This window comes from Nyctereutes procyonoides, unplaced genomic scaffold (genome assembly GCF_905146905.1).
Source record: "Nyctereutes procyonoides isolate TBG_1078 unplaced genomic scaffold, NYPRO_anot_genome, whole genome shotgun sequence".
NCBI classification, from domain to species: Eukaryota; Metazoa; Chordata; class Mammalia; order Carnivora; family Canidae; genus Nyctereutes; species Nyctereutes procyonoides.
The window spans coordinates 45,604,117-45,629,958 of record NW_026575146.1 but is presented as its reverse complement, the minus strand read 5'-3'; the positions used below and the strand labels follow the sequence as shown (position 1 = coordinate 45,629,958).

The 25,842-nt window shown below is 42.3% G+C and overlaps 1 protein-coding gene across 7 annotated transcripts in view; it reads left to right on the top strand.

The window, feature by feature from the left end:
- The window catches only part of TLE4 (TLE family member 4, transcriptional corepressor), a 142,309-nt gene extending 117,899 nt beyond the window's left edge, over nt 1-24,410 (top strand). For all 7 annotated transcript variants that reach the window (XM_055309728.1, XM_055309725.1, XM_055309723.1 and 4 more), the window contains 12 exons: nt 2,679-2,798; nt 3,765-3,818; nt 4,728-4,880; nt 6,097-6,229; nt 6,468-6,661; nt 7,135-7,211; nt 15,990-16,239; nt 17,308-17,555; nt 19,591-19,738; nt 20,186-20,336; nt 20,698-20,774; nt 22,744-24,410. In XM_055309728.1, the coding sequence (XP_055165703.1) occupies nt 2,679-2,798; nt 3,765-3,818; nt 4,728-4,880; nt 6,097-6,229; nt 6,468-6,661; nt 7,135-7,211; nt 15,990-16,239; nt 17,308-17,555; nt 19,591-19,738; nt 20,186-20,336; nt 20,698-20,774; nt 22,744-22,851 (1,713 nt within the window). In that variant the 3' untranslated portion in view covers nt 22,852-24,410. The remainder of the gene's footprint in view (nt 1-2,678; nt 2,799-3,764; nt 3,819-4,727; nt 4,881-6,096; nt 6,230-6,467; nt 6,662-7,134; nt 7,212-15,989; nt 16,240-17,307; nt 17,556-19,590; nt 19,739-20,185; nt 20,337-20,697; nt 20,775-22,743) is intronic.
- The last annotated feature ends 1,432 nt before the right edge of the window (nt 24,411-25,842 follow it).

Genomic DNA, 25,842 nt, shown 5'->3' with positions numbered 1-25,842 from the left:
ACAAAGGGATGTTTGCTCATTTATGTTCAAAAACATTACTGGGCAGTTCTCTGCTGCTCGCTGTGCCGAGGGCCCCCACCCCAGGTAACCCACAGCCTGGAGTGGGAAGTGGCCTTGTAAACAAATAGCCACATATCGATTGTGAGTGCTCTACTCACTGGGTGAACTAAGTGTTAAGGGAACAAGGAGGAATTGAGTGATTAATTCTGCCTGACAGCATCTGCGTGAGCTTTAAAAGGTGACATGAGAGCCAGTCCTTTAGAATATGGGTTTCAACACAAAGATACTGAGGGGAAATGGGCATTCTTCTAGGCCAGGAAAAAAGGCTACAGATGCAAGAAAAATGCACAGAGCCCTGAGCTCTAAGGCCAGGGCCCTGGGTGAGGATAGGGAGTGAAGGGCTTCGCAGAGAAGGCCACGCTCAGAAATTTGGACATTTTTTCCTTAAGGATGGTGAGAAACCATTTGTTGTTTTTAAGGAAGAGTGAGAAGTGGTCGAATCTCTCTTTTGGGAAATACGAACCCTAGAAATGTGGCGGAGAGACTGGAGAGGGGGACACTAGATATGGGGTTCTGACATCGAATATGGTAGGTAGTGGCTCACAGGTGATGTTTGCAAGGATGATTTCCATGCAGTAATGGTCACAAAAACCTGGTCACAGTGTGAAAGCAAAGCAGAAGCATTGAACCATGTCTGATGGCTTGGGAGTGAGGATTGGAACTCAACTAGGGTACATGAAAATGAAGCAGCAGTCCAATTTAAAAAATTGTTCAGCTTCGGTCTTTTTAGCCTTGACTGAATGACATCTGCCATCGTTTCTGCCATTAAGCTTAAGGGCGAATGAGTAGGGTTAGCCACAGGGTTTGGTGCCTCTGACTTAGAGTATTCACTGAAGACTGAGAGAATAGTACAGGAAGGAAGCCTTTGGAGGTACCCAGCCCTATCATTGGGAACCAACTCATTTGTCCTTCCCATCTTCCCCTGCCACCAAACTCCTACCCCCTCCTTCCATCCTTTGGAGCTGGTGGTGGGGTTGCCATCACCACAGGTGACCACTAGGGGGTGGTGTCTTGGTAGCGATGTAGACCCAGCATGGAAAAAGAAAAGTTTATTGGTTTTCCTCTAACAATGGGCTTCGAAAGTTTAGCCACAAAAGAAAATGTGGCATTAAGGTTCAGTGGAAGTGAAAAGGGATAAAGAGCCAAAAGTTCTGGCTATCACTCTGCCTCCCATAGTTAATTTAAAAGCCGTTGTAAATGTTGTGTATCTTCATAAATGTTAATTATTACCATCAGACTAAGATAAAGGAAAAAAAGTACAAGGGCTTAATTTTCTATGAGAAGAGTACAGTTATCAGTGAGGAAGAGCTTTACGGAACAGTTTCCTGAATTGATTTAGATGCAAGGCAAAGATATCCTGGTGGTGATTGTTTGTTCTTCCTAGAAATTGTTTTCCCATATCCCAGGTGTTCTTTCCACTGCCCATCCTGGGTTAATGTAGCACTCAGAGCCCCATGCTGGTGCCCTGCTGAGAGGGACTGGGCCTCTCTGGCCTTTATGAGCCACCCTCCACAGGTCAGCCCTCGTACCTCCCCCACACCTCACCTTACTGTCAGGCGGGCTCCTCTTTGGTCTGTCTGGAACGGAGTCATTGGCCAGTTCATAAGGTTGCTTCCAGGTTTCGTTGATGCTTTTTTCTTCACGATTCTTTATATGTGATTTTAAGCTCTTGTACTGTCTGAATGTGCCCAGTAGTAATCACCTTGGCTTCTGTGGTAGACAGACTCCTTTTCTGTACTTCAGTGTTTATTTTCAGCGTATAGGCCTCCTCCAGTTGGGAACTCTCTGGAAGAGCAGAGATGACAGACCTCTCCTGAGCCTGTATGGTTCGTTCCCAGCTGTGACCCAAGAAGGGAGTGTCTGTCTTTCTCAGTTGCCTGGTCCTAATGGAGTTCTAGGGTTTCCAGAGATACAAAGGAGCCAGCTCATGAAAACTGTAGGAGTCAGAAAAGGACTAGAGTGAATTTTTGCAGGCATTTTGTTTTGTTATTTTTATTTGCGACTCATAACCTTAAAACAAGGGACTTAGCAAAATTACATAAATATGACCTTTGTGTCACATGATCACCATTTTGGGGTTGTACCTCTCTTCCTTTTTCTTTGTAGAATTACTAGTTTTTCTCAAGATGGATTCTAATGTATTCTTTGTCTCTGTACAGGCTTAAGTTACTGGTTTCCCATTACCCAGCAAACTGGGGCCCCCAGGGGGGCAGGGGCTCACCTTTTCTTTCCTTCCATTTTCTCTTCTATCTGCTTCCTTTCTCACTGCTTTCAAGCTACCGCCCCAGTGTAATCTACATCTCCTTGAGACCAGACCCATTCTGTCTTCTGAATTTGCTGTTCTTTGCCTCCTTTTTTATTCCTTGACTCCCTCCGTCCTGTCTCCATTTCTTCTTTCCTATTGGTTCCTTTTTCCCCCCTTCATCCCCTTGTCCCGGTTTCCCCTTGGTTTCCTGCTGAGCCTCCTTTGCCTCTTCCGTTCACCTCCACTGTTCCCTCCTGTCTCCTCCTAACAATTTTACAGGTGCGCACTAATGAACAAAAGGGACATTAGATCTGCACAACTCACTGTGAAGTGGATGGTCATTCCTCAACCCTGCTTTCTTTTTGAATTACAGAGCTCTTCGGTATCCCCGTCGGCCAGTTTCCGAGGTGCCGAGAAGCACAGAAACTCCACAGACTACTCCTCTGACAGCAAAAAGCAGAAAACTGAAGAAAAGGAAATTGCAGCTCGTTATGTAAGTTCATTCATCTTTGCTTTGGGGGAAACCAGTTTACTCTGCTTTTTATCCACAGCCATTTTATGACTATTACCAACTAGAATTAGACCAGACGAGAAAAAAAATAGTGACCGTGTATAGAACTGTGTGTCAGTTGGCTAGCTGCAGCCTCTGTGTGCAGGGCAGCACACACGTGTACATGAGTCAGAGCACAGTGCACTGTCTGGCCGCCAATAGAAGACATTGTAGGGCTTTCATAGTACTGTTTCTAGAGATGCATTTGCTTCCCTCTGTATTTCAAGGTGCTTGAATTTCCTGCAGTCAACTAGAAATGTTAAGGAAAATGTAAAATCCTAGCCTGTTAAAATGTCTAAAAGGAATTTGCGCTGAGGGGTAAAGCAAGTAGAGTATAACTTGCAGAGGCATCCAGATGTGTCCCTAGCATGAGTTGAAGCTCATTTCCCTTCAGTGACTGACCCTTCAAGTCATAGAGTGAAGGAAGCCAGCTGGGTGGGACTGGGGTGGATGCAGCCAGGGCCTGCTCTGCTCCCTGTGGTGGTGCCCTGCAGGACTGCAGGCCTCAAGAAAAAAAAAAAAAAGAAAGAAAGTTTGGATTTTCGTGTGAAACCTCCCAATCTTAAAATGCTGGCTACTTACCCAGTGTTTTAAACTGAGAGAACGCACATCACACCTGACAGTAGGCTGGATTTAGCCTGGTTGTGCCAGCTTCCACTAGCTTTGGAGTAGCAAGCCATAAGCTTCAGTTTTTTAAACTGTAAAGTGGAATCATCATATTACTTACCTTAAAAATCATCATGAGGATTAAAGAACAGAGTACATTGTAAAGTGTTTAGCACTCTTGGGTGCAGTTCATTTTTGTAAGAGGTGAGGAATTAACCTGAATTTATCTGGGGTAAATCTGGCCTTTGTATTGTGTACGCATGTGGTAGGGGAGGAGGTAATGCTTGTCAATTGTTGATGCAGGACAGCGATGGAGAGAAGAGTGATGACAATTTGGTGGTTGACGTTTCTAATGAGGTACGTTTTATGGCTTGTTCAGCGTCTTGTTCTTACCACTGTAACAATGACTAGTGTCCACACAGTATTCAGAATGTGTGCGCTCCATTTCCAAAGGGACCCACTTTTTATTTACCTGAAATTTATGTATTTATTATTGATCCTTTTTATATTGCTATTCTTTTCTATAAAAATACAAGTGTGTTTTGCTATCACCATGAATGCACACCAGATATATGTGGTCAGCCTTCAGATCTTATTGGCAAGCGACCTGTATATTTGTAGGGTTTTGATTTTTGTTTTTGAATAAGTACAGCTGACCCTTGAACAATGGTAGGGAGGGCAGTTTTAGGGTACTAACCTCCCACAAAGTTGAAAATCCTCATGTAATCCCCCCCCCACTTCTTTAAGTATAATTGACACACAATGTTACATTAGTTTCAGGTGTACAACATAGTGATTCAGCAAGTATGCCCATTGTGCTGCCACATATAATTTTCGACTCCCCCCAAAACTTAACTACTAACAGCCTACTTTTGACCTAAAGCCTTACAGATAACATTAACAGTCAGGAACAGGTATTTTGTATGTTATATGTATTACTGTATTCTTAAAATAAAGAAAGCTAGAGAAAAGAACATGTTGTTAGGAAGATCATAAGGCAGAGAAGATACAATTTACAGTACTGTAGCATATTTATAAAAAAAATCTGCATATAAATGGAACTGCACAGATCTAACCCATGTCCTGCAAGGATTAGCTGTGCTGTAAATATTGCATTCTACCAAATATTTTCTTTAGCAATTCGGTGAATCTTTTATTATCGATTACAGAGCATTCATTCTGCACTGCTTTGTGCTTTCCGCACTCAAGTATTCTAGCATTGTGAGTGTGCTGTGCTGCATTACTGCCCTTGCTGTTTCCCTGTAGGACCCATCTTCCCCTCGGGGGAGTCCAGCACACTCCCCCAGAGAGAACGGCCTGGACAAGGCGCGCCTGCTCAAGAAAGACGCCCCTATCAGCCCAGCCTCCATTGCGTCCTCCAGCAGCACCCCTTCCTCCAAATCCAAAGAACTTAGCCTTGTAAGCTGCTCTTCATCCTCTTTCTTAGCGTGGCCTGTTTCAAGATGCTTGGCTTTGATTATTTGGTAAATTTGGTATTTTTCACATTTTTCTACAAGGACTCTTAATTCCAAATATACTTAGATTTTCAATATTCGAGCTTAATTGACAAAAGTACTTTGGGAACAGAATGGGTTTACTGACTTACTGGTGATAGATGTTTGTTTTATGAGTCTTTTTGCAAGGATAGGGGAGGGATATGGGGAAATTGAGTGAAACGTGTCTCAGCAAAGATGAAGAAATACACACCAGGCTTACAGAGATGGTTTTGTCACCTATGGTTTATGGTAAATTTAGTTTTCGACTGGGATGTGATTTCGTTGCTAGCTTTGTTTGAATTACCAAGCTATATATGACTGCAATAATTTTCCCTTCCTGTCTAACAAGTAATCTGTCATTTACAAAAGTCTTCCTTGACTCACACCACAAATCACAAATGCAAAAATGAAACTGCTTGCAAGTCAGGATAATCTCCCCATATCCCCTTCTTCTGTGGCTGTGTAGTTAATTGCATTTTTGTGTGTATGTCTTCCTTTTTCTTCACCAGTTATTTCCTTGTAACATAACATTAAAAAAAAAAGACAAATTCAGTTTTCATATAGTCTTCTGAATTTGCAACTGAAGGAAAGAAAGTTCCTTAGGTTGTCTGCAAATTAGGGGGATGTGTCTGGAACAGAGGTACATTAAGTTTTTTTTCCTGTTCTCTTTTGGCCTTCTGGTCTTGTATTGGCATCTCCTCTCTACTGATCTCTGTGATGATTTAGGCGTGGATCTGTTCTAATGGGACCTGTTAACCAGGAAACCTCTTGTGACATGAACAGTCCATCAGGAACCCAGCTCAAGCAGCCTTGAATCAAAGCAACCAGCAAGTGTTTGTTTCATAGGACATCATGATTATCAGCCTCTGTCTGACTCATACCAGTTTCCTGGAAATCATCTTCTCTACTCTAGATTCTACTTTAGTTTATACCCTCCTGAACTGAACCGTTGGTTTTGTGCTCTCAGGGATCTGTTTGTTTGTTGGTTGGTTCTTTTTAATTTTAGAACTAAAGGCCCAACCTGAGGAACTTTTTCCATTTCTTTCTCTTTCCCTTTTGACTTGCCTTTTTAAAAACGTTTAACATCATTGTAAAAACTGTGTTCTCATTGCTGCTGTATTCTCTTCTATCTCTATTAGAATGAAAAATCTACTACTCCTGTTTCAAAGTCCAATACCCCTACTCCGCGAACTGATGCACCCACCCCAGGCAGTACCTCCACCCCCGGATTGCGGCCTGTGCCTGGAAAGCCAGCAGGAGTCGACCCTTTGGGTTAGTAAGAAGAGTTTTCTGCACTTTTTTAAACAAAGCAATGCAAATAGTGCCATACCTTAAGAGTAGTAATAACCTGCATCAAAAGTCTGTTAAGAGTTATTTCACCTGAGTATATTAAAATAAGCGAATTTGAGCACTGGATCCTGTTTTTTTAAGGTATATTTTAATGTCTTACTTCCTTATTATTTCCTGTGTTCTTGTTTTTTCTCTTCTCTCCTTCTGTTTTGCTCTGTAGCCTCAAGCCTGAGGACCCCGATGGCAGTCCCTTGTCCATATCCAACCCCGTTTGGGATCGTGCCCCATGCTGGGATGAATGGTGAGCTGACCAGCCCCGGCGCCGCCTATGCAGGACTGCATAATATTTCCCCTCAGATGAGTGCAGCCGCTGCTGCTGCTGCTGCTGCCGCCGCCTACGGAAGATCACCAGTGGTATGTTCATGGGTCTTCGCGAAATCAAACCATTCCATGGCTTCTGGGATGTTCAGACGTGTATTTGAACGTAGGGACCCATCATATCTGCAAATTAAACTACATGCAGTTATACTGTGAGATCCATTGCCTTTTCTAAGGTGAGGAAATGTCCTTGATATTTTAGGTTTCCTTTTAACTTTAAACCTACAAGAGTAGAGCAAATAGTAATGAATGTAGTGAACCCTGTTTCCATCATAAACTTAAAAAAAAAATTATACAAGTTATTCTTTTCATGTATGTTCCACCCCCCCCCCCCAGTATGTTACCACTAAAATTGTAAACATCCTATTTTTTCATCGGTTGATACTTCCCTATGTATATTTCTAAATTTAAAGTCTGTGTTCTCCCAGTATTTAGAGAGGTATTGAGTAGGCTGAGATAAGTTAGTGTAATTGTGTTTGTTTCTGTTATTTTGCTTGGGAAAATTTTAGGTTGGATTTGATCCACACCATCACATGCGTGTGCCAGCAATACCTCCAAACCTGACAGGCATTCCGGGAGGAAAACCGTGAGTACCTCTGAGCCTCGTGCTCACCATGTGCCAGGCCCTGAGCCCTTGCTGGCCCTTTCAGCTGTGCACTGCTAGGCAGTGGGGGGAAGCTGCCCAGGCTCATATTTTGTTTTTGTTTTTTTTCCTTCGCAAAGAATTTCCATTTTCTCTTTGCACAAGGAAAGAGGTAATGAGGTGGGGTTTTGTATTTTCAATTTAAAATCTTGAGCTTCTAATATGGAAATGCAAATTACTGAGGCATCTCCAGCAGTCAGGTCTTCTCTACGTCTGTTACTGAATTCTTTTGTTGCCTTGAAAGAAACGTTTTATGTGCAAACCTGGATGCTCAAAATTTGAGCATGTTGGGAAAAGACGTGCCAAACTTCAAAGACTGTGAAGAGAAAGAAGTGTGGTCTTATGTTCAATTGTGTTTGCGGAAAAGGTGGCTTGCTCATTTGGTTTATCATCCTGTGAGGTGGATATTTGGAGAGGCTGTATTCACAGCCCCCTTGAGTTATGAAAGCAGAACGCACACATCAGTTTTTCCAGTCTCTTCTTGTACATTCTAATCTCTCACCGTATCTCATTGCACATCCTTCATTTCAGTCCAGCGCACCTTTTTATTACCTATGCACGCTTGTCTCTGGCTTCATCTTCCCAGATGCAGAGACTTGACTGTAAAATAACACCGGCTCTTCCCTTAAAATCCCGGCTTGCTTCCTCTCTCCTGTCTTTGGGAAATATCCCTGCAGACCCTCCCTGCCTTATTCGTCACATGTATGTATATATTCTCATGGCTCTTTCTACTGGTGTCCTGTCACTACACATGCCAGACACCTGCTGCTTCCCCAGGCTGGTGCTTTCTCCCCACCCTCTGCTACCAACACTTTACCCTCCCTTGCAGTTAATTCCCCTCTCCCAGAGACCTCCTTGGTGGCTGGCCTGCCTCGGGGCATTTGCTCTTTACTGGACCTTCCTGTGGTAGTACTTCTATGGCTTATTTCTCACTTCAAGTGAGAAATGTCACTTACTAGAGCATTCTGCCCTGACAGCCCTATCTAAAATAGCATCCTTCTCTCCCTACCTCTCTCCATCATTGTTCTCTTCCTTCGGCATGTTTTTGTACTTGTCTGTACCCGTTCCGTTATCTGCCTCTCCCTGCTTGAATGTAAGGTCCATGAGAGCAGAAGAGACCTCTTTGCTCTTCATTTGCAGAAGTAGCTCCAGTGCCTAGAACGGTACCTGGTTCATAATTGGTGCTCACAATATATATGTTTTAAATGAGTGAGAGAAGTGGGGAGAGAGAGAGTGTGTAAGTGAGCCAGCCAGTCCCTCTCTTCTCTGATCTCCCATTGCTTGTTTATTCACTACTATACACTCAGGCACTTAGCTGTCACCGCGTTATTTCCCATGTGTAATAACTTGTGTAGCTTACTTCTGTGCAGATCTATGCTAAGCTTCCCTGTTGTATCAAACACAATGCTGGCTCCATAGCCAAGTTGCTTCATAAATATTTGACTGATAATAAGAGAGGAAGGCAAATCAGACTTTAAGTTCCCTGAGAATTGAAGGTATAAATACCCCTCAGCGTAAAATTCTGTGTACTTGTGTGTGTTCCGCAAATAGTTGTTGACTGACTTATTAGTCTTGTTGACCAAGAACTCTGTTGTATTTGAAGGTGAAAGTTTGGTCTATTTCAAACAGTGACTAAATAACAAGGTCATAGGATTGATCAAATAACTCAAATACCTAGGAGTTCCATAAGAACCTGTGACGATGGAGAGGGCTTTTTTGTTCTGTCTTGTTTTGTTTTTAAGGAAAAGGTATTATCCCGTGTTCAGGTACTGCATAGTTAACACTTGGTTAACTAGCTGTTGCACCAGAGCTGTAGTATAACCACTAGAACAGAAGAGCTGGTGCTTCTCATCTCAGCTACTGCCCAGGGGCCACAAGGAGTGAATGGGTATTTGGTGCCCATGAAGAAGAATGGCAGTCTTGGTTTAGGTTTGGGCTGTCTGAGCCACTGTTGAATTAGAGCTGGTCTGATTCAGGAGGCTCTTCTGAGCCTCGAGCCAGATTCCCTTCCTTCTCCTAGTCTTGATACTTAGCATTATAGAATCATTGAGATCCTTTTGAGAAGATTGATGGTTTGAAGATGGTTGCAAATTTTTGTTCCTGGGATTGATAGAACCCACATCTCATGCAATTGGCCAATGACATTACGAATCCCACAAAGAGAGCATGGTGTGGTCAACAGAGTGAGTTCTAGAGTGTGACATCTAAATTTGAACTTTTACTCTCCCAGTTGACAACTACTGAACAGTTTCTTAACTTTGTAAACTTTAGTTGGCTCATCTATAAACCAGGGATGGCACGCCCTGACAAGCTGGTGACGAGGTAATGTGTTACATGTTTGGTACCGTGTTTGGTACATGGGACTTTTCAGTCAACCAGAGCATCATTTCTGGTTTAGCGTTGACTCAGGACATTATCAGTTCTTCAACTGCTTATATAATTGAACATATTGTAGTGGGTAGAAATGACCCAAGAAAATTAGTTTGAGTAAATTAGACTCCATGTTCCTGTCATTAGTGTGTCTTTGTACAAGTGTCAAAACCTGTAAATTCACATTCATTTATGCATTTGAGATACTGTATTTTTATTTTAGATTTCTCAGAAGAAATGATTATAACAGGTGGCTCCTGAGATCTTAAGATACAGAATTGTGAGACTTGGTCATGTATGTATTTTTCTACAGAAACTCTTTTTTTGGTGCTAGAATGTAAAATATAATAAATCACCTAAAGTCTTTCCCTACCATGCACACAAAGTACCACCTTTCTCCAGAAAGACTTAAAGCAGTTGTGCATCTCTGTTGTAATTATTTTTACAGAATGAATCACATTGGGTCCTCTTGTCTATTCTGGTGAATTAGCAAGAGTTCCACTCAATTTGTAATTAGAATGACAATATAGTTTAATTTCAACATAAGCCCAAAATGGACTTTTTATCCTCACCTGCTACTTAAATGAGACATCTATAAATAGTGCAAAACTATTCAGTTAAACCATAGTACTAATTATATTATGAGACATGGCATATGGACGCAGCCATGACAGAAGGAAGATCTCAGGTTTATTGCTTTTAGGCTGCTCACAATTCAGAAATTTTTCCCTGTTCTGTTTGTTTTTATAAAGCAGGATTTTTCAAAATGGGAACGATGTTAGACACACACAGTAAGCCCTTAACAATTATTTATTGGTTGGCTGACCTACTAGTGGGTTCATATGTGACTTAGAACCTGATTTTCTGGGATCCCTGGGTGGCGCAGCGGTTTAGCGCCTGCCTTTGGCCCAGGGCGCGATCCTGGAGACCCAGGATCGAATCCCACGTCAGGCTCCCGGTGCATGGAGCCTGCTTCTCCCTCTGCCTGTGTCTCTGCCTCTCTCTCTGTCTCTCTGTGACTATCGTAAATAAATAAAAATTAAAAAAAAAAAAAAGAACCTGATTTTCTGTCATACTTTATAAAGTACCCTGGCCAGATCTTTTATTGTGAATTCAAGGTCTAGTCCCATCTTGTGAGACATTGAAAACTTTGGAGGTGTTGCAAAGTATGGGAAAGATGAGTGCAACGTTACAGAACTCAGCCTTTTAGAGATGGAAAACGTGATGAGGGTGGGACGGCCAAGGACCTTCTCTAAATATGCTGAGTTTTCATCGAAGCATGATGGCTTCAAATAAAATAGCACCTTCAATGCACATGTTTTAAAAAGAGTGATTTGCAAATGCCTTGATGTTTGAAGTATTGTCCTTTCGGGAAGTCCAAGCTGCTTCTGTTCTTTTTGCCAGCTTCCTTAGGGGGCCATTCTTAGCTACTCAGTGCTTTCTCCTGCTGTGCACATAGGTGCTTGTGCGTGTGTTTTGGAAGAGCGCAGGTCACTATTCTCTGGTTCCCTGAACCCTCCCCCTTCAGCCCTTCGTTTCTAATTATTTGCTGGACATCTCAGACAACTTGAGTGTGTATTACTTGCACTTCAAATTTATCATATCACAATGTCCCCCGACTAGGTCTTCCTCACAAATTGCCCACCGGGAGTATTGGTATTCTGGTTCTCATTTCCTAAGCTCAGAAACTCTCATATTATTGGCTCCTTCCTCACAGCTCCTTCGTTAAGTCCTATAGAATTTTATATCCACTATTATTTCTAGTGTGTCTTCCTTGACCTAGCCTAGTTCAGGTCCCCCATTACCATGCATCTAGATTATTGAAATAATTGTCTCTTACTCCTCCTACCCATTGTATTCCTTGCGATAACATGTATTCTGTCAGTTGCCCCAATAATGTCCTACCTGTTCTCCCTCCAAAAAACCCTGTTGTGAATTCTGTGTGTGGAGCTCTCAGGCTGGCCTTGTAGCCCCTCCCTTTTCTAGCACATAGATAGCAGTGTGTGTGTGTGTGTGTGCGCGTGTGCACGCGAGCGCGCCTAGAGTATGAATATATATGTTCCTGATAGATCCGATCAGCCTGTGCTCAGGCCAGCTTCTCCAACCACTTAACCATGGGATCGTTATTAAATAAATGAATCCTTGGATCAAAACCAGTCCAGGAATTTCCATCATTGCACCCCATCCTTTTAGAGCCCTTGCTCTCTGCTATTTGCACCCCCCAGAATTGTTTTTCCATCCTCCTCTCTCTTTGGCAAGATCCCTCCATTCTGCAAAACCCATCTCTAGTACCATGTCCCTATTGAAACATGAGCATTGTCTCTTCTTTATGAACCACCGCAGAACTTCATACTTCATGTTTTTCACCTGGTACTGTGGGCACTTCTGTGCTTTACTCCTCACACTTCCTAGATTGGAAGCTGCTAGGCCAATGTCTTACCCGATTTTATATTCTTAGCATGATGTCTGTGTCTAAGCATGTGGCTAAGAGATCCTTATCAATGGATTTAATTGGATAGAAAAAGAATAATTGTTCAAGCCTGGGTTTCTCTGATTTCTAGAATGGTTGGCTTTCATTACACATTCCAGTACACTTTGCCAGCTACTCATCAAAGAGTTTCTTGAAATCTGATAAGAATGTACTGGAGTTTTATTTTTTCCAGTCTTGAGTATCTGACATGTAATAAGAGCAAACAGGGCCACGTATATCCTTAATGCTCTTGACATTCTTGTTAAAGGAGTTCTAGGAACATAGTAGGTGCTCACAGAGTGGTTGTGTTGAGTTGAAGAATGTCCTATCAAAAACCTCGAGAGAAATCGTGTGTCTGGTTTCTTAACTATTTAAATTCTCAAAGCTCCTTAGAAACCATTTAGTGATACTAGAGAGAAGGGATGGTTTTTCTTCAAGTAAATTACCATTAAGAATATATAACACCATCTACACTTGGAATAACCTTTCTTTCTCTTTAAGGTTTAGTCTTCATGACCTCTTTAATTGCTAAATCAATTAGCCTTTTTCTCTATCATCATCCCTCAGAATCTCAGCCTTCCTCTGCAAGCATTACTGGCTTCCCCGCTTTGCCTCATCGACACCTAGCACTCTCCCAAGGGGACCCTTCCACATGCGGCTCTATGAGGGGGTGCCCCTTCATTTGTTTCATATCCTGAAATCCTTAGGAGCAGTGATGGGGTGATAAAAGCTATGTCTCTCTCTCTCTCTCTCTCACACACACACACCCCACCCAGTCTTTTCTAGAACCAAACTCTCATATTTTTGTGAAAACTCTGACCCTTTGAGGCTTGTACCATTGGAGTCTACCTACTCTTCTGCCTTGTTGAGGGATTTCCCCAGTTTATTAAAGATTTGACACTAGCTTAGGGTCTTCCTCCCCTCAGAGCCTGCCATCATTCCATGCGACTACAGTGTTCATAAGGTTGGCCCCCAGTAACCTTGTCTTGGGGTTTGGACCATGTCGACTGTAGCTGTCCTTTTTCACTTCACTTACCTACTTAACAGGCTCAGAAAAAAGATCTCATGAATGCCCCTCACTGTGTCACTTCCAGAATTCACATGTCCATTCAGCACAGCCTTCTCTGCCTCCAGCCAACCAGAGTAGTGATCTTTTGAACTGCAAATCTGTTCCCAGCTGTCTCACTGTCTCCCAATCCCCAGCCACTGGCTTCTCCCCTAGGTTACTGCACAGACCTCCCATCTAGTATTCCTTTTCCCATTCTGCCACCTGTAATCCATTCTTCACCCAGCAGTCAGAATGATACTTTAAAACTTAACTGAATCCTATCACTCTCTGTCCAGAAGTCTCCAGTGACTTCCATTCCACCCAGGGTAGTATCTACGCTCCTCCTCACAGCTTGCCAGGTCCCTTTTACTGCTGCCCTCCCTCTGTCCTCAGCCTGCCCCATTCACAGAGTGCACACTAGTCTTCTCATTTGCTTCTGCTTCAGGGGACTTTGCATCATTCCGCCTCCTGGCACATTCCACACTCCCCCCTCAATGTGTGCAAGCGCCTGCATCCCTCCTTCCCGTCTTCACTCATATGCTCCCCCAGGCTTGTACACCGTGTGTGTGTGTGTGTGTGTGTGTGTGTGTGTGTGTGTGTGCGCGCGCGCGCGCGCGCGTGCACGATAATCTGATGGGGAACTGAGGATACTTATTTATCTGCTTTTATGTGGTATCTTCTTTCCTTTCTACATATTGGCTCAGGAGAATAGAGACTTTGTCTACTTTGTTCACGCCTGAATGTCCAGGACCTGATAATACCTGACTCATAATAGGCATTTAGTAAATAGTTTCTGAAAAAATAGGTAATAAACATTTTGTCTTGCTCTGCCCTCCATATTTGCTATACCCCTCCCCCTCACACCATCTCCCTCTCTATATCGAAGCCCCATTGTCCTCACTCAAATCCCACACTACCAGACATGTGCATTGTCCATCGCATTGACCATCTGACCTTTTTATTTATGTGAATATCTCACTAATGAGTCTGCCCCACTACTCACCTGCTGCCCATTCCCCACTCCCACAGGCTGTAACCTTAGGAGATAGGAGATTTTTCTTCCCATTGTAACCTTGGTCCTGCTAGCATGGTGCTTGGCACACAGGCAGTATCCCAGAAGTGTTGAATGGTTGAATCTGTTAAGCTGTCAGATGGTAGACTATCTTCCACCATCTCTCCACTTGATTGTCTCTCTCAATGGTCTGTGTCTCTGACTGCTCTCACCGGAGGTTCTTAGATGGAAGCAGGCCCCTGCATCTAGTGTACTCACTGCATGATCTGCTACAGGATCATCGTTTCTACTCCCTTAGCTTCAACTGTCACTTCTTAGTTGATAGGCGCACACTACCTTTCTAACCTAACCTCTCTTCCTGAATCACAGCACTCAACTTCCTGTTGAGTCGTTTGGGTTCCCAACTGCCCTCAAATTGAAGAAAACCAAACTATTTAAACCAAACCATTTACTTCCTTGCATGTGTACCTTCGGTCATGCTTTCCTGTCACTTCAGTAATGTATCATGGTCTACCTGAGGCACCTGGGTTCCAAGCCTTAAAGCCCTCCTCTGCGCCTCTGTCCCAGGTCACACATCCAGTGTGTTTCCAGTCCTGTTGTTTGAACCAAAATGTCTTCTGTCTTGTTTTCCTAGCTTCCCCTCCTCCTTCCCCCTCAGCAATCTGGCATACTACTTCTCTTCTACAGCCCAGTTCTGTGCCTTTCTCCATTGTTTGCAGAGAAAGAAAAAGCCTTCCACTATCTGGCAGCACATCTTCCACTGCTGCATGCTTGCATCATCCTTTCTGGGGACACTGAGGGAGTGATGAGGGCCCCTCAGTAACAGGCTTAATTTTGATGAACGTGGCTAGCCTGTAGATTTTTGCATTAAGGAACCGTAAACTATTTTGGTTCTAAAACTCCCCTGATAGGTCCAAGCTTCAATCTGTTGTGTACCCACAGATGCTTTCCCTTTGTATAAACTTTTTCCTATAAACAGAGTACATTCCAAAGCTTCATGCCACAGCAAAATGACAGAATTTCCAAAATGGGCTATTGCTTGTGATAGAAGACTGCCCAGCCCCCGCCCCCCACCCCACCTCCCATCACGTAGCCTAACTTCAGTGTCCTAAGAATAGAGACCTGTTGAAAGAAATGTTCTAACTTAAGTTGCATTTTAGAACCAAATGTTTTCATAGCTGTAGAGTTTTTCCTGGAGATGAGTTTGAGATGGAGCTGCTAAATACTCATAGGTGGGCCTTTGGGGTAGTCACACCGGATGCCTTTTCAGGTCCTAATTTTATTGGGAATGACTTGAATTAGTGACTGTCAAGTCTGATAGGACTTTATTTGTTTTTTAATGTGTTTTGAGGGAGGGGCACAACTGTCATTTCTCCTTGTAGACCTAGAGACTCTTAGCTTCTTAAAGCTGGTAAATTTGATCTTGATCTCCATTAGTAAATCACTTGATTGGAGTGAATTCATATATAGGCAAAAATCTCATCACAGGATTCTGAATCATCCAAAGTAGAAAGCATTGCAAGTCTGCAGAGTGCCCTGAAGGAGTAGGTACTATACCTAATGTTGGCTGTCTTACTTAATTCTCTGTGAAGTATAGGTAGCCTTCTCTCCCTTTTAAAGATGAGAACTGAGGTACAGAGAGGCTCTGAGACTCTGAAAATTATGTTATTTCTACTGTACCAGGTAAATTTGACTTATTTGCAAATCATGTGTAGCACTGAAAATGTTTTATTTTTTTTTATCTCCTTACACTGGTCAGTTAACTGACGTTTTTTTACATTTCCCTTTACCTATTTTTTTTGTCTTCCCCCACTACCTTAGAGCATACTCCTTTCATGTGACCGCAGACGGTCAGATGCAGCCTGTCCCCTTCCCTCCCGACGCCCTCATCGGACCTGGCATCCCCCGCCACGCGCGCCAGATCAACACCCTGAACCACGGGGAGGTGGTGTGCGCCGTGACCATCAGCAACCCCACGAGGCACGTGTACACGGGCGGGAAGGGCTGTGTCAAGGTCTGGGACATCAGCCACCCTGGCAACAAGAGCCCCGTCTCTCAGCTCGACTGTCTGGTGAGTCAACATGGATGAACAGGGTTTACACCTTCATCCGGAAAATAGGATGGGATAGTGAGGGACTTAGATGGACAATTAGCACATGGAGTTGATCCCAACTGGGTACTTGTCTTCGGTGGTTTGCGGCCTTTCATGTGGAGACTCAGCGCTGAGGAGGCCTATCTTTCAGTTCCTCAAGGCAGCATTATCCAGTTCTTGATGGCATGTGCCGCGTGTCTCGTGCAGCTTTTGTAAACCCTGCCCAGCATGTGGGCACAGGCTCACTTGCCTGTCTGATAAAGGAGTTTTAAGAAAAGCAAAAGCCCAGGAGGCTTTCCGTGAGAGTGCTCCTGACGCTCAGTCTGTGACATTATGAGACCAGAGTACTGTCACGCTTCATGGGCAGACACTAGGATACCCCCTTGGCTGTCTCTTGGGCAGTTGTCCTTGCACTGCTTACGGAACTTCCATTGGATATTCTTCCTTAGACCAGCAGTGGGATTTTTGCAGCAGCACCATGTTAGGTCAGCTTAACATAATTGATGTATACAACATTCCCAGAACTGCACAAGCTGGGAGGACAGTTTTTCCCCCCTCTACCCCTAATAGTCCATGATCAAGTTTTGTCTCCAGTTGATGCCACTTGACCAACCGCTGCTGCCCTCTGTGCAGAAAGAAAGAGACTTCAGATCTCTAACCTCTGGCACCGTGGTGGCAGCAGTAGTACCGTTCCCAGGCATGGCTACTCCAGGACTGCATGTGCTCCTGCCTTAGTGTGTGTGTTTCTGTGTGTGCAAATGACTCAGGCAGCAGGGTGATTTGGTGGTGGTGGGAGTTGGGTCTAGATCTTTGCATTTTCATGCTAATTAAGATTAAATATCTCACCACTAAATTTGTAGATCAAGTTTAAGTACTTCCCTAATTTCATGTAATTTTCTAGCATTAATCCACTTTATCATTGTCATAAGTAAAAATGGCTCATTAAAACCAGGAGGGAACACAATACTTTTTATGGATTTCTGCTCTCATGTTAATGCTGTTTTCCTTTCCTCATGAGTGATCTCTTGATGGTTTTTGTCTCTGCAGAACAGGGATAACTACATCCGTTCCTGCCGATTGCTCCCTGATGGTCGCACCCTCATAGTGGGAGGGGAAGCCAGTACTCTGTCCATCTGGGACCTGGCAGCTCCCACCCCACGCATCAAGGCAGAGCTGACGTCCTCAGCCCCTGCCTGCTATGCCCTGGCCATCAGCCCTGACTCCAAGGTCTGCTTTTCGTGTTGCAGTGATGGTAACATCGCAGTCTGGGACCTGCATAACCAGACGCTGGTGAGGTGGGTCAGCAAGATCCCTTATCAGGGCATGAGAGGAATGGATTTTACCATTCTGGGCCAAAGAGCCCTGTGTGTCTAAGACGATGAAAAATAATTATCCTACTAAAAAGGGTTAGGGGACAGGCTCCTTTTAAAGATGCTAGAAACAAGTTTCTAGTGTAAAGTCTTTTCTGCACTTTTGAACTTACCAAATGAGTTGTTTTCTTTCTTTGCTTTTTTTGGACATTGTCCTAATAAGCATCACCAATTTAAGTTTTTTAAAAATGAGGTCATTTTTACATAATTAATGTACATAATGTTCCCATGACCTCATGAGCTCATTAGACATCTGTAATTTGCCATCTGTGCTTGCTAACCAACCATCATTGTTGATAGACACTCACTGAGAAGATTCATGGTGCAGGGCAGCATCCTCCATGCCACATGTATCCCACACGTTCATCACTAAACACCTGCCATGGGCCCCGGAATTGTGCTGCTCACTTTCAAATGGGCTAGATTATCTGTATTCCCACCTTTAAGGATGGGTGGATGCACTAAGTTGTCTGTTTAGAAGTGAAATTGTATGGAATTGGTGTTGATAGGTAATGCCCTGAAATGAGTCTCCAGATGTCAGCACCCAAGAGAGTAGGAAGCAAGAGGTATGACCTGCTGGAGGATGTGAGAAGGTTGTAATCAAGCCTAGCCACAAGTCAAGGGGAACACATAAGAAGAAGAGGCCTCTGCTGTCCACCTGTCAGATATTTTGCAGGACTGAGCTCAATGTATGATTCCAAAAACATCATTTTGTTTTTCATCTTGGATAAGGCTCCTTATAAAGAACTACTTCTAATCTCTTCTCTACCACCCTGCCCATGTCTTTCGTCTACCAGCTCCTGGGGCAGCTGAGACATACATAGGCCTTACTTGAGAGCAGGCCTTTTGGTCTTGCACAGCCTGCTATAGTTGCATTGTTGCGCACTGGCAAAATTTGCTCTGCTGTTCCCGTGTCCATCCCCATAGCATTAGTAGAAGGGAGAGTATGCCTTACATCCTCTTAAACCCTTTCTTTCATATGACAATGATAAAATAGATCTTAAATGTGTTTTTGATTATGTCATATACATGTAGCTATGTGAGTTTTATTATTTCAGTTAGAGATTTTTTTTGCCATTGCTAAAAGCAGGCGTTTTTTGGTATAAGAGTAGTTCAAAAAGTGTTTCCTCAGTGTTCAAAAATAAAAAGTGCAGAAAATTCGACATCTCAGTTAAACCTGAATTATGTGTGTGTTTTGTTATTTGAATCATTAGAAAACATAGTAAACCCAAGTAAAATCTATGAATAAGATGTTTGATGAAATTGATCCCTGAGGAGTTCTAAATTTTTTTAATTGAGGTATAATTAACATTCAGTGTTATATTAGTTTCAAGTGTGCAAAATGATTCAACAATTCTGTGCATTACTCAGTGCTTATCATAAGTGTGCTCTTAATCCCCTTCATCTGTTTCACCCATCTCCCACCTGCTTCCCCTCTGGTGATCAGTTTGTTCTCTGTATGAGTCTGTTTTTTGTCTTTTTTCTTTGTTTATTCATTTGTTTCTTAAATTCTACAGCTGAGTGAAATTGTATTTATCTTTCTTTGACTTATTTCCGTTAGCGTTATGCTCTCTAGCTCCATCTATGTTGTTACGAATGACAAGGACTCATTCTTTTCAATGGCTGAGTAATATTCCACTGTATGTGTATGCGCACACGTGCATATATGTATACACACACACATACACCATATCTTCTTTATCCATTTATCGATGGACACTTGGTTATTATAAATAATGCTACAGTAAACATAAAGGTGCATACCTCTTTTCAAGTTAGTGTTTTCATTTTCTTTGGGTGAAAACCAGTAGTGGAATTACCGGATTGTGTGATGATTCAACTTTTTAAGTTTTTGAGGAAGTTCCACACTTTTTTCCACATTGGCACACTGATGAACTCTGAATTGAGTTCATAGGAAAACTAGTTTTTCAAAGGCTTTCTCTCCATTTGACATCTCTAGGCAATTCCAGGGCCACACAGATGGGGCCAGCTGTATTGATATTTCTAACGATGGCACCAAGCTCTGGACGGGTGGCCTGGACAATACAGTCAGGTCCTGGGACCTGCGTGAGGGGCGCCAGCTGCAGCAGCATGACTTCACCTCACAGGTACGGTCTTGTGCCTGGACGTTTTAGAAGACACAGTTTTGTGGAATATATGGTATACTTAAGGGATAGTTCATTTGCCGTGTGCTGAAGTCACTTTTGACTCTAGGTTGGATAACTGAAAATTGAATTTTCTTTCTGTCAAACTGCAGTAATACTTTTTAAAGGATTAAAAAAATCTCCTTTATTACAAGCTTTTAGCAGGGTTTTATTCCAAAGACCATTACTCTGTATATATTCGAATTTTACGTAAGTGATTAAATTATATTGTGGAGGTACATTGCATTACTTTGGGATCACTTATTTGGCTGTAATTTCTTCCTGTACAATTCAAATCCTTTTGACTTCCTTCATAATTTGAGTAGTATCCCAGAAGAAATTGTACCTCCCAGTTAAGGGAAGCAAGCATGTCTTCTGTAGGCACCATACTATCATCTATTTTCATCCTAGATCTTTTCTCTGGGCTACTGCCCAACGGGAGAGTGGCTCGCAGTGGGAATGGAGAACAGTAACGTGGAAGTGCTACATGTCACCAAGCCAGATAAATATCAGCTGCATCTCCATGAGAGCTGTGTACTGTCGCTCAAGTTTGCCCATTGTGGTAAGTAGTCTCCTCCTGTCCATTTCCTGTCCGCTAGAATCGCTTCTTCAGTCTTCCTGCTGATGCATTTTCACTCTACTCCTTTGGTCTAGTAATATGTTCCTCTTCAGAATTACATTTCGTTCTCATACGTCCATGCCTACACCTCTAATGCCACGTACCAATCCACTTACCGTTGTGATAAGTATAAATGACTCACTAAATCTAGGAGACGGAGCTTTATTTTTCCAGTGAAAAGAAACTTTTGTTGCAAATTAGAAGAGTTTTCCGTGAATACTGAATAGTTCGTGCTCTAAAGCAAATGTCAGGTGTCTGACAAAGTAACACAAACAAAACCTTTTTCAAAACTCTCTTTCTGTAGGCAAATGGTTCGTAAGCACTGGAAAGGACAACCTTCTGAATGCCTGGAGAACACCTTATGGGGCCAGTATATTCCAGGTAACACTTCACTTATTTAGCTACCACTTATTGCGTGCCCTGCGAGGTGATGGTTTGCCCAAACTCTCTGTTCATTCTGTCAGATGAGTAAGGCTGCTGGTGTCCTACCTGTTACACAGAGAATACCTTGCCTTAGGGAGGCTAGTGTCACAGCCACGAGCCGTGGAGCCATGGAGCCATGGAGCCTGGGGTGGGCTCCATTTCTCTTTGAGTCCAGAGCTAAGAGCCAGCTCTCCATGCCTCAGTCCTATATGTATGTTAGGGTAGAGACTTTGTCTTCTGTGATGTGTCTTATGTCCTTAAAATGCTTTTATTTTAAAAATCTGGGATCCCTGGGTGGCGCAGCAGTTTAGCGCCTGCCTTTGGCCCAGGGCCGATCCTGGAGATCCGGGATCGAATCCCATGTCGGGCTCCTGGTGCATGGAACCTGCTTCTCCCTCTGCCTATGTCTCTGCCTCTCTCTCTCTCACTGTGTGCCTATCATAAATAAATATTTAAAAAAAAAAAAATCTGAGCATTTTGCTTCAATACTCTTAGTATTGTTATTTCATTGTTTTTTCCAAAGAGTGTTGTGGAAAAGTTTAGTAACTCTTGATTAATTTCAGAACTGTTTATTCTTATTGACTCAGTGGTACTTTGTGTTGTGTGTAAAATTGTAGGAGGACCAAATGGTAGATACAATAAACACACACACATAGTCTCTGTGCTCTCAGGCTGGAATGTGAGAATTTCATAGGCAGGTTAAAGAAGACTCCTCTTTTTTAACCTGTACTTAAGATAGTTATTTTTTTTTAGGTGTGTGGTTTATTTTTTTAGGAATAACCACAGATTTGCAGTTTTCTTGACAGAGTAGTAGTATGCCGTCATGGAGTAGATCAATGCCCTTGAATCCAAAAATACATTATTGAGTGAAAATACTGTGTAAGATAATCAATAGGACAAAAATAGCTGATTCTTGCTGTCATGAAGTTTATAATTGAATACAATATTTTTTGGTTTTTTGTGGGTTTTTTTTTTGTATTATGGGTCACAAGATGGTCCCAACCAGGACTTTAAAAAAAAAATCTTAGAGTGAATCTTTTATAGTAAATATACATGTTATATCACATTTATACTGGGTTGTGAAGTAGAATGGATTAACTACAGGTTACAGTCAAAACAGGTTGAGACACACTGGTAGTGGGTTAGCATCTGCGTGTTGTCATTTATTTATTTTTTTTTTCAACATTCAGAATTCTGGTTAGCAGCCTGTGGGGGGAGTTTGTTTGGCACAGTTTAGTTCAAAGTTGATATTGAACCCCTTGGAGTTAATATAGTTGAATATGGAATCCAGAACTCTTAAGTATGGTACATTTCTCTTTCTAATCCTTGAATTCCTCCCCATTTGGAAATTTGCATTCTTTTTTCACACAGGAGGAAATTAGGCTTTCTATTAGAAATCTCTTTACATTCCTAGTTTCAAAAAATGGAGTGTTTTCGATGCCATTTTGCACTGGAGCTCTGAGGCAGCTCTCTGAGGGGATAGGCAACTAAGATGCCTTTGCCTCTTTGAAACGCGGGAGGCTCCAGCAGGTTAAGTGACTCGTCTGGTGTTCCACAACTCTGCCTCCATCCAAGCTGTCTGACCAAAGCTGAAGGTTTTTCATGCTAAGGACACTCTGCTCTTAACTGTCTGAAGAATCGGATTCTAAACTGGGCCTTGCTTCTTCAAAGCACAGGTGCTCATACAACTGGCTTGCCTGCTACCTGATGCCCCCAGTGCAGGAGCCCAGGGCCCAGCATGGTGTGGTGTCCCTAGAAGTTTCCTTGGCCCCACCATTTTCAGGAAGTGCCTGGACCATCTTGCCCAGTTTGCTGCTCCTGTTTGGACAGCGGGACTCATTAATGCTTGTTTCCACTCTGTGTCTTCCAGCCCCGCCTCATGGGTTTTTCTTGCCATAGTTAACATTTGTGTTTGTTTCTTCCCTAGTCCAAAGAATCCTCATCGGTGCTTAGCTGTGACATCTCTGTGGATGACAAATACATTGTCACTGGCTCTGGGGATAAGAAGGCCACGGTTTATGAAGTTATTTATTAAGGACAAATCTTCATGTGAACTGGACCCCTTCTCCTTGTAGCACTTTGTTCTCTCATTCTCTTACTCCCCCGCATCTAAAACCAAGGATTTCAAATGCTCATCGCAGTTGTAGAGTTCAGTACCCCCACTTCCTCCTTGCTGTTGAATTGTGAATACTCGGTAAGAACCTGTGATACCAAATCTTCAGCTCTCTACTTGGAAGAACATGGAATAACCATACTTAACAGTGACAAATTCTTTAATTATGTATTATATCTGTAATATATTTATTTTGTTTAAAGAAGGCTTTCTAACTTTGACTGAATAAAGCTGTCTGCTCCTGCATTGATAATGAAGATGCGTTGTATTTGATACCCCTCCCCCCCTTTTTTTGGCAAAGGAGGGGAAAGGAAGGTTTAAAATAATTGATGAAAAATGTCATTAAATGTAGACTAAGGACTGTATAGAGATGTGAAATGTATAATTACATATGAAAGCAATATGTTGCTGTGTTGTTAGATTTTTTTGTTTTCTACTTATTTTAAATGTTTGAAGATTTGAACAATTAGAACATGACAGGCCACGTCATATTCATTTGAGTCTATTTGGACAACTTTAACCAATATATCTGTAGCTTTAGATTCTATTTGATAAAAGTAATTGGACTTTTTTCTTTTTTTCTTTTTTGACTTGTCGACAAGTGTCTTTGTAATAAGTTTTTAATTCCTTTTTTTATTGTATTATAGACAGATGAACAAATTAAATTTGGCCTAAAGAGAGAACTTAATCCCTTCTGGATATTTTTGCCATGTTTCTTTGCAAAGGGAGATGTATACCTTTGGGCAGTTTTGTCATTACGAGAAATTACGGGCTATTTTTTGGCATGTTCTTTGGGAACTGCACAGATTCAGGGGAGGATTCCTCCTGCTGTGCAAGTCAAGTCTTTTACAAAACAAGGACAGCAGAGGAGATTTGCAAGGACCTCCCTCTGAAACCAGAAAGAATGGACTCTCACCTGAGATGAGAACTTGCTTTCTTTACCTCCGGTTCTTTCCCTGTCTTAGTTGGATGTCCCCAGAATGGACACAGGCTGTGCCATTGTGCCAGAAACATTGTGTTATCTTTTATGTTGTTGTTGTTGCTGTTCAACTATGATATGTGACTCCTTTTTTTTTATTATTATTATTTTTGTTTGAATGCTTTAAAAATCTTTTAAGTCTGTGGATCTGCTGATGTACAGTGCCTTTGCTGCTATGGATCAAAATCAAGAGAACTGTGTAGATAAACTTTATTGTATAAGTAGAAAATTACTTAATTTCATACTAGAAACGGATGGATGCTGCAAGTTGAAATGGACTGTCCATTGACGTTCCTAATGTGGTAGCAGAAAAAAATGGTGTCTTAAGTGCTTAGTGTTTGATGTCATTAACAGTTTCGTAAAACTCTACAGTGTAGAAAGATTTTGATACTAAACTGTGCATTGTACATAGTTCTAATGCATCGTATTGACCACCGTACTTCTATAATGGTAGATTGTTTGTGCATTCAGACTTTTAAGCATTAAACATAAATAACTTCTAGTATGCTTATTTCTAATTCTTTGGCTGGCTTTCGTTTATTTTTTGTCTTTGGCTATGCTGCTCCCATATACTAAAAACTACTAGTTTCATTCAAGGGAGACTGGTGTTAAAGTCATGACATGGGCTTCATTATTAGTGCCTCTTTCATTGTGTTTTTATTTTCACTTGACAAGAACTAGAAGGGAGAGCAGATGGAGGTTTGAGGATAGGTTACTACCAAATATTTATTGAGTGCCTCTTCGGTTTTTATAAGTGCTGTCTTATCAAAAAGTTGTCACGAAGAAGTTTATTGGTTACACTAACTCAGTAGCTGCATGTGGCTAATGGCTACCGTATTGGACTACTTAAATATATAGAACACTTCCGTCATCACAGAAGTTTCCATGGGACCAGTGCTGCTTTAGAATTAACCCACACATAACCGTTTCTAGCCACTTGGGTTTAGGAAACATGTCCAGTGTAATACTGTGGAGCCGTTGAAAGCATGAAGCCTATTGGGCTGCTGCTGCTAGGGTGTGTGAAGATTGAGCATAAGGAGGTGCTTACTAAAGTTCCTGAGACTCGAAAAGCTGTCATTTTTAAGGATCCACTGGATAGAAAGAAGGGTGGGGTTGGGTTGGGGGTCCCACAGTGGTCGGGAGTGTGCTCAGCGATCAGCCGTAAGAAATAGTATTTACGGACCAAGTTTCATCCGTGTGCGTCAGTGGGGTGGAAGCAGCACTTCAGATGTGAGTACTGTGAATGCTACTACTTCAGGTGCCATGTTAAAGGATGCTTAACTCTGTGCATCCTTACTGAAATGTCCTTAAAAGTATAGAGGTTTAGAGAAAAAAAAGTTGTTTTGGTACGAAGAATATGACACTCCTGTACCGTGTGTTCACCTCCAGAAGGAGAATATGCCTACCTTCAGGAAGTAGAATTCCCCTTTGGTGCCTGGTGGTCAAGTCTCTTAAGGGAGATCCAACATTGGCCATTACACTGGGTTTAAAAGTTGAGATGAATGCGTGTAAAGACCTAGATACAGGGTTTAAAAGTTGAGATGAATGTGTATAGACCTAGATTTTTTTAATTAATGGGTATCAGTTTCTGCTCATTGCTGAGGTTTTATCAGATTAAATTTGTATGTCTTTGATATAAATCTCAGACCTAGATCTACACAAAAATCTTGATGTTGGAATTATAACTTGGTTTACCATAGTCTTTTGCTCCAACTATGGTCTCTGAGAATCTGAAGAACAACAAAGCTAGGAATCACCTGGCACCAGAGACAACGTGGCTCCAGTGAAAGAATAGTTGTGTGGGACTGGAAGACAGACTCACGTGGAACTACAAGGAATAGAAACTCAGACTGAAGAAGCCATCAAGACTTTCCTAAGATTGGTAGATAAAATATAGAGCAACAGACTCCCAAAATCTTTCAAGTTTTTACAGA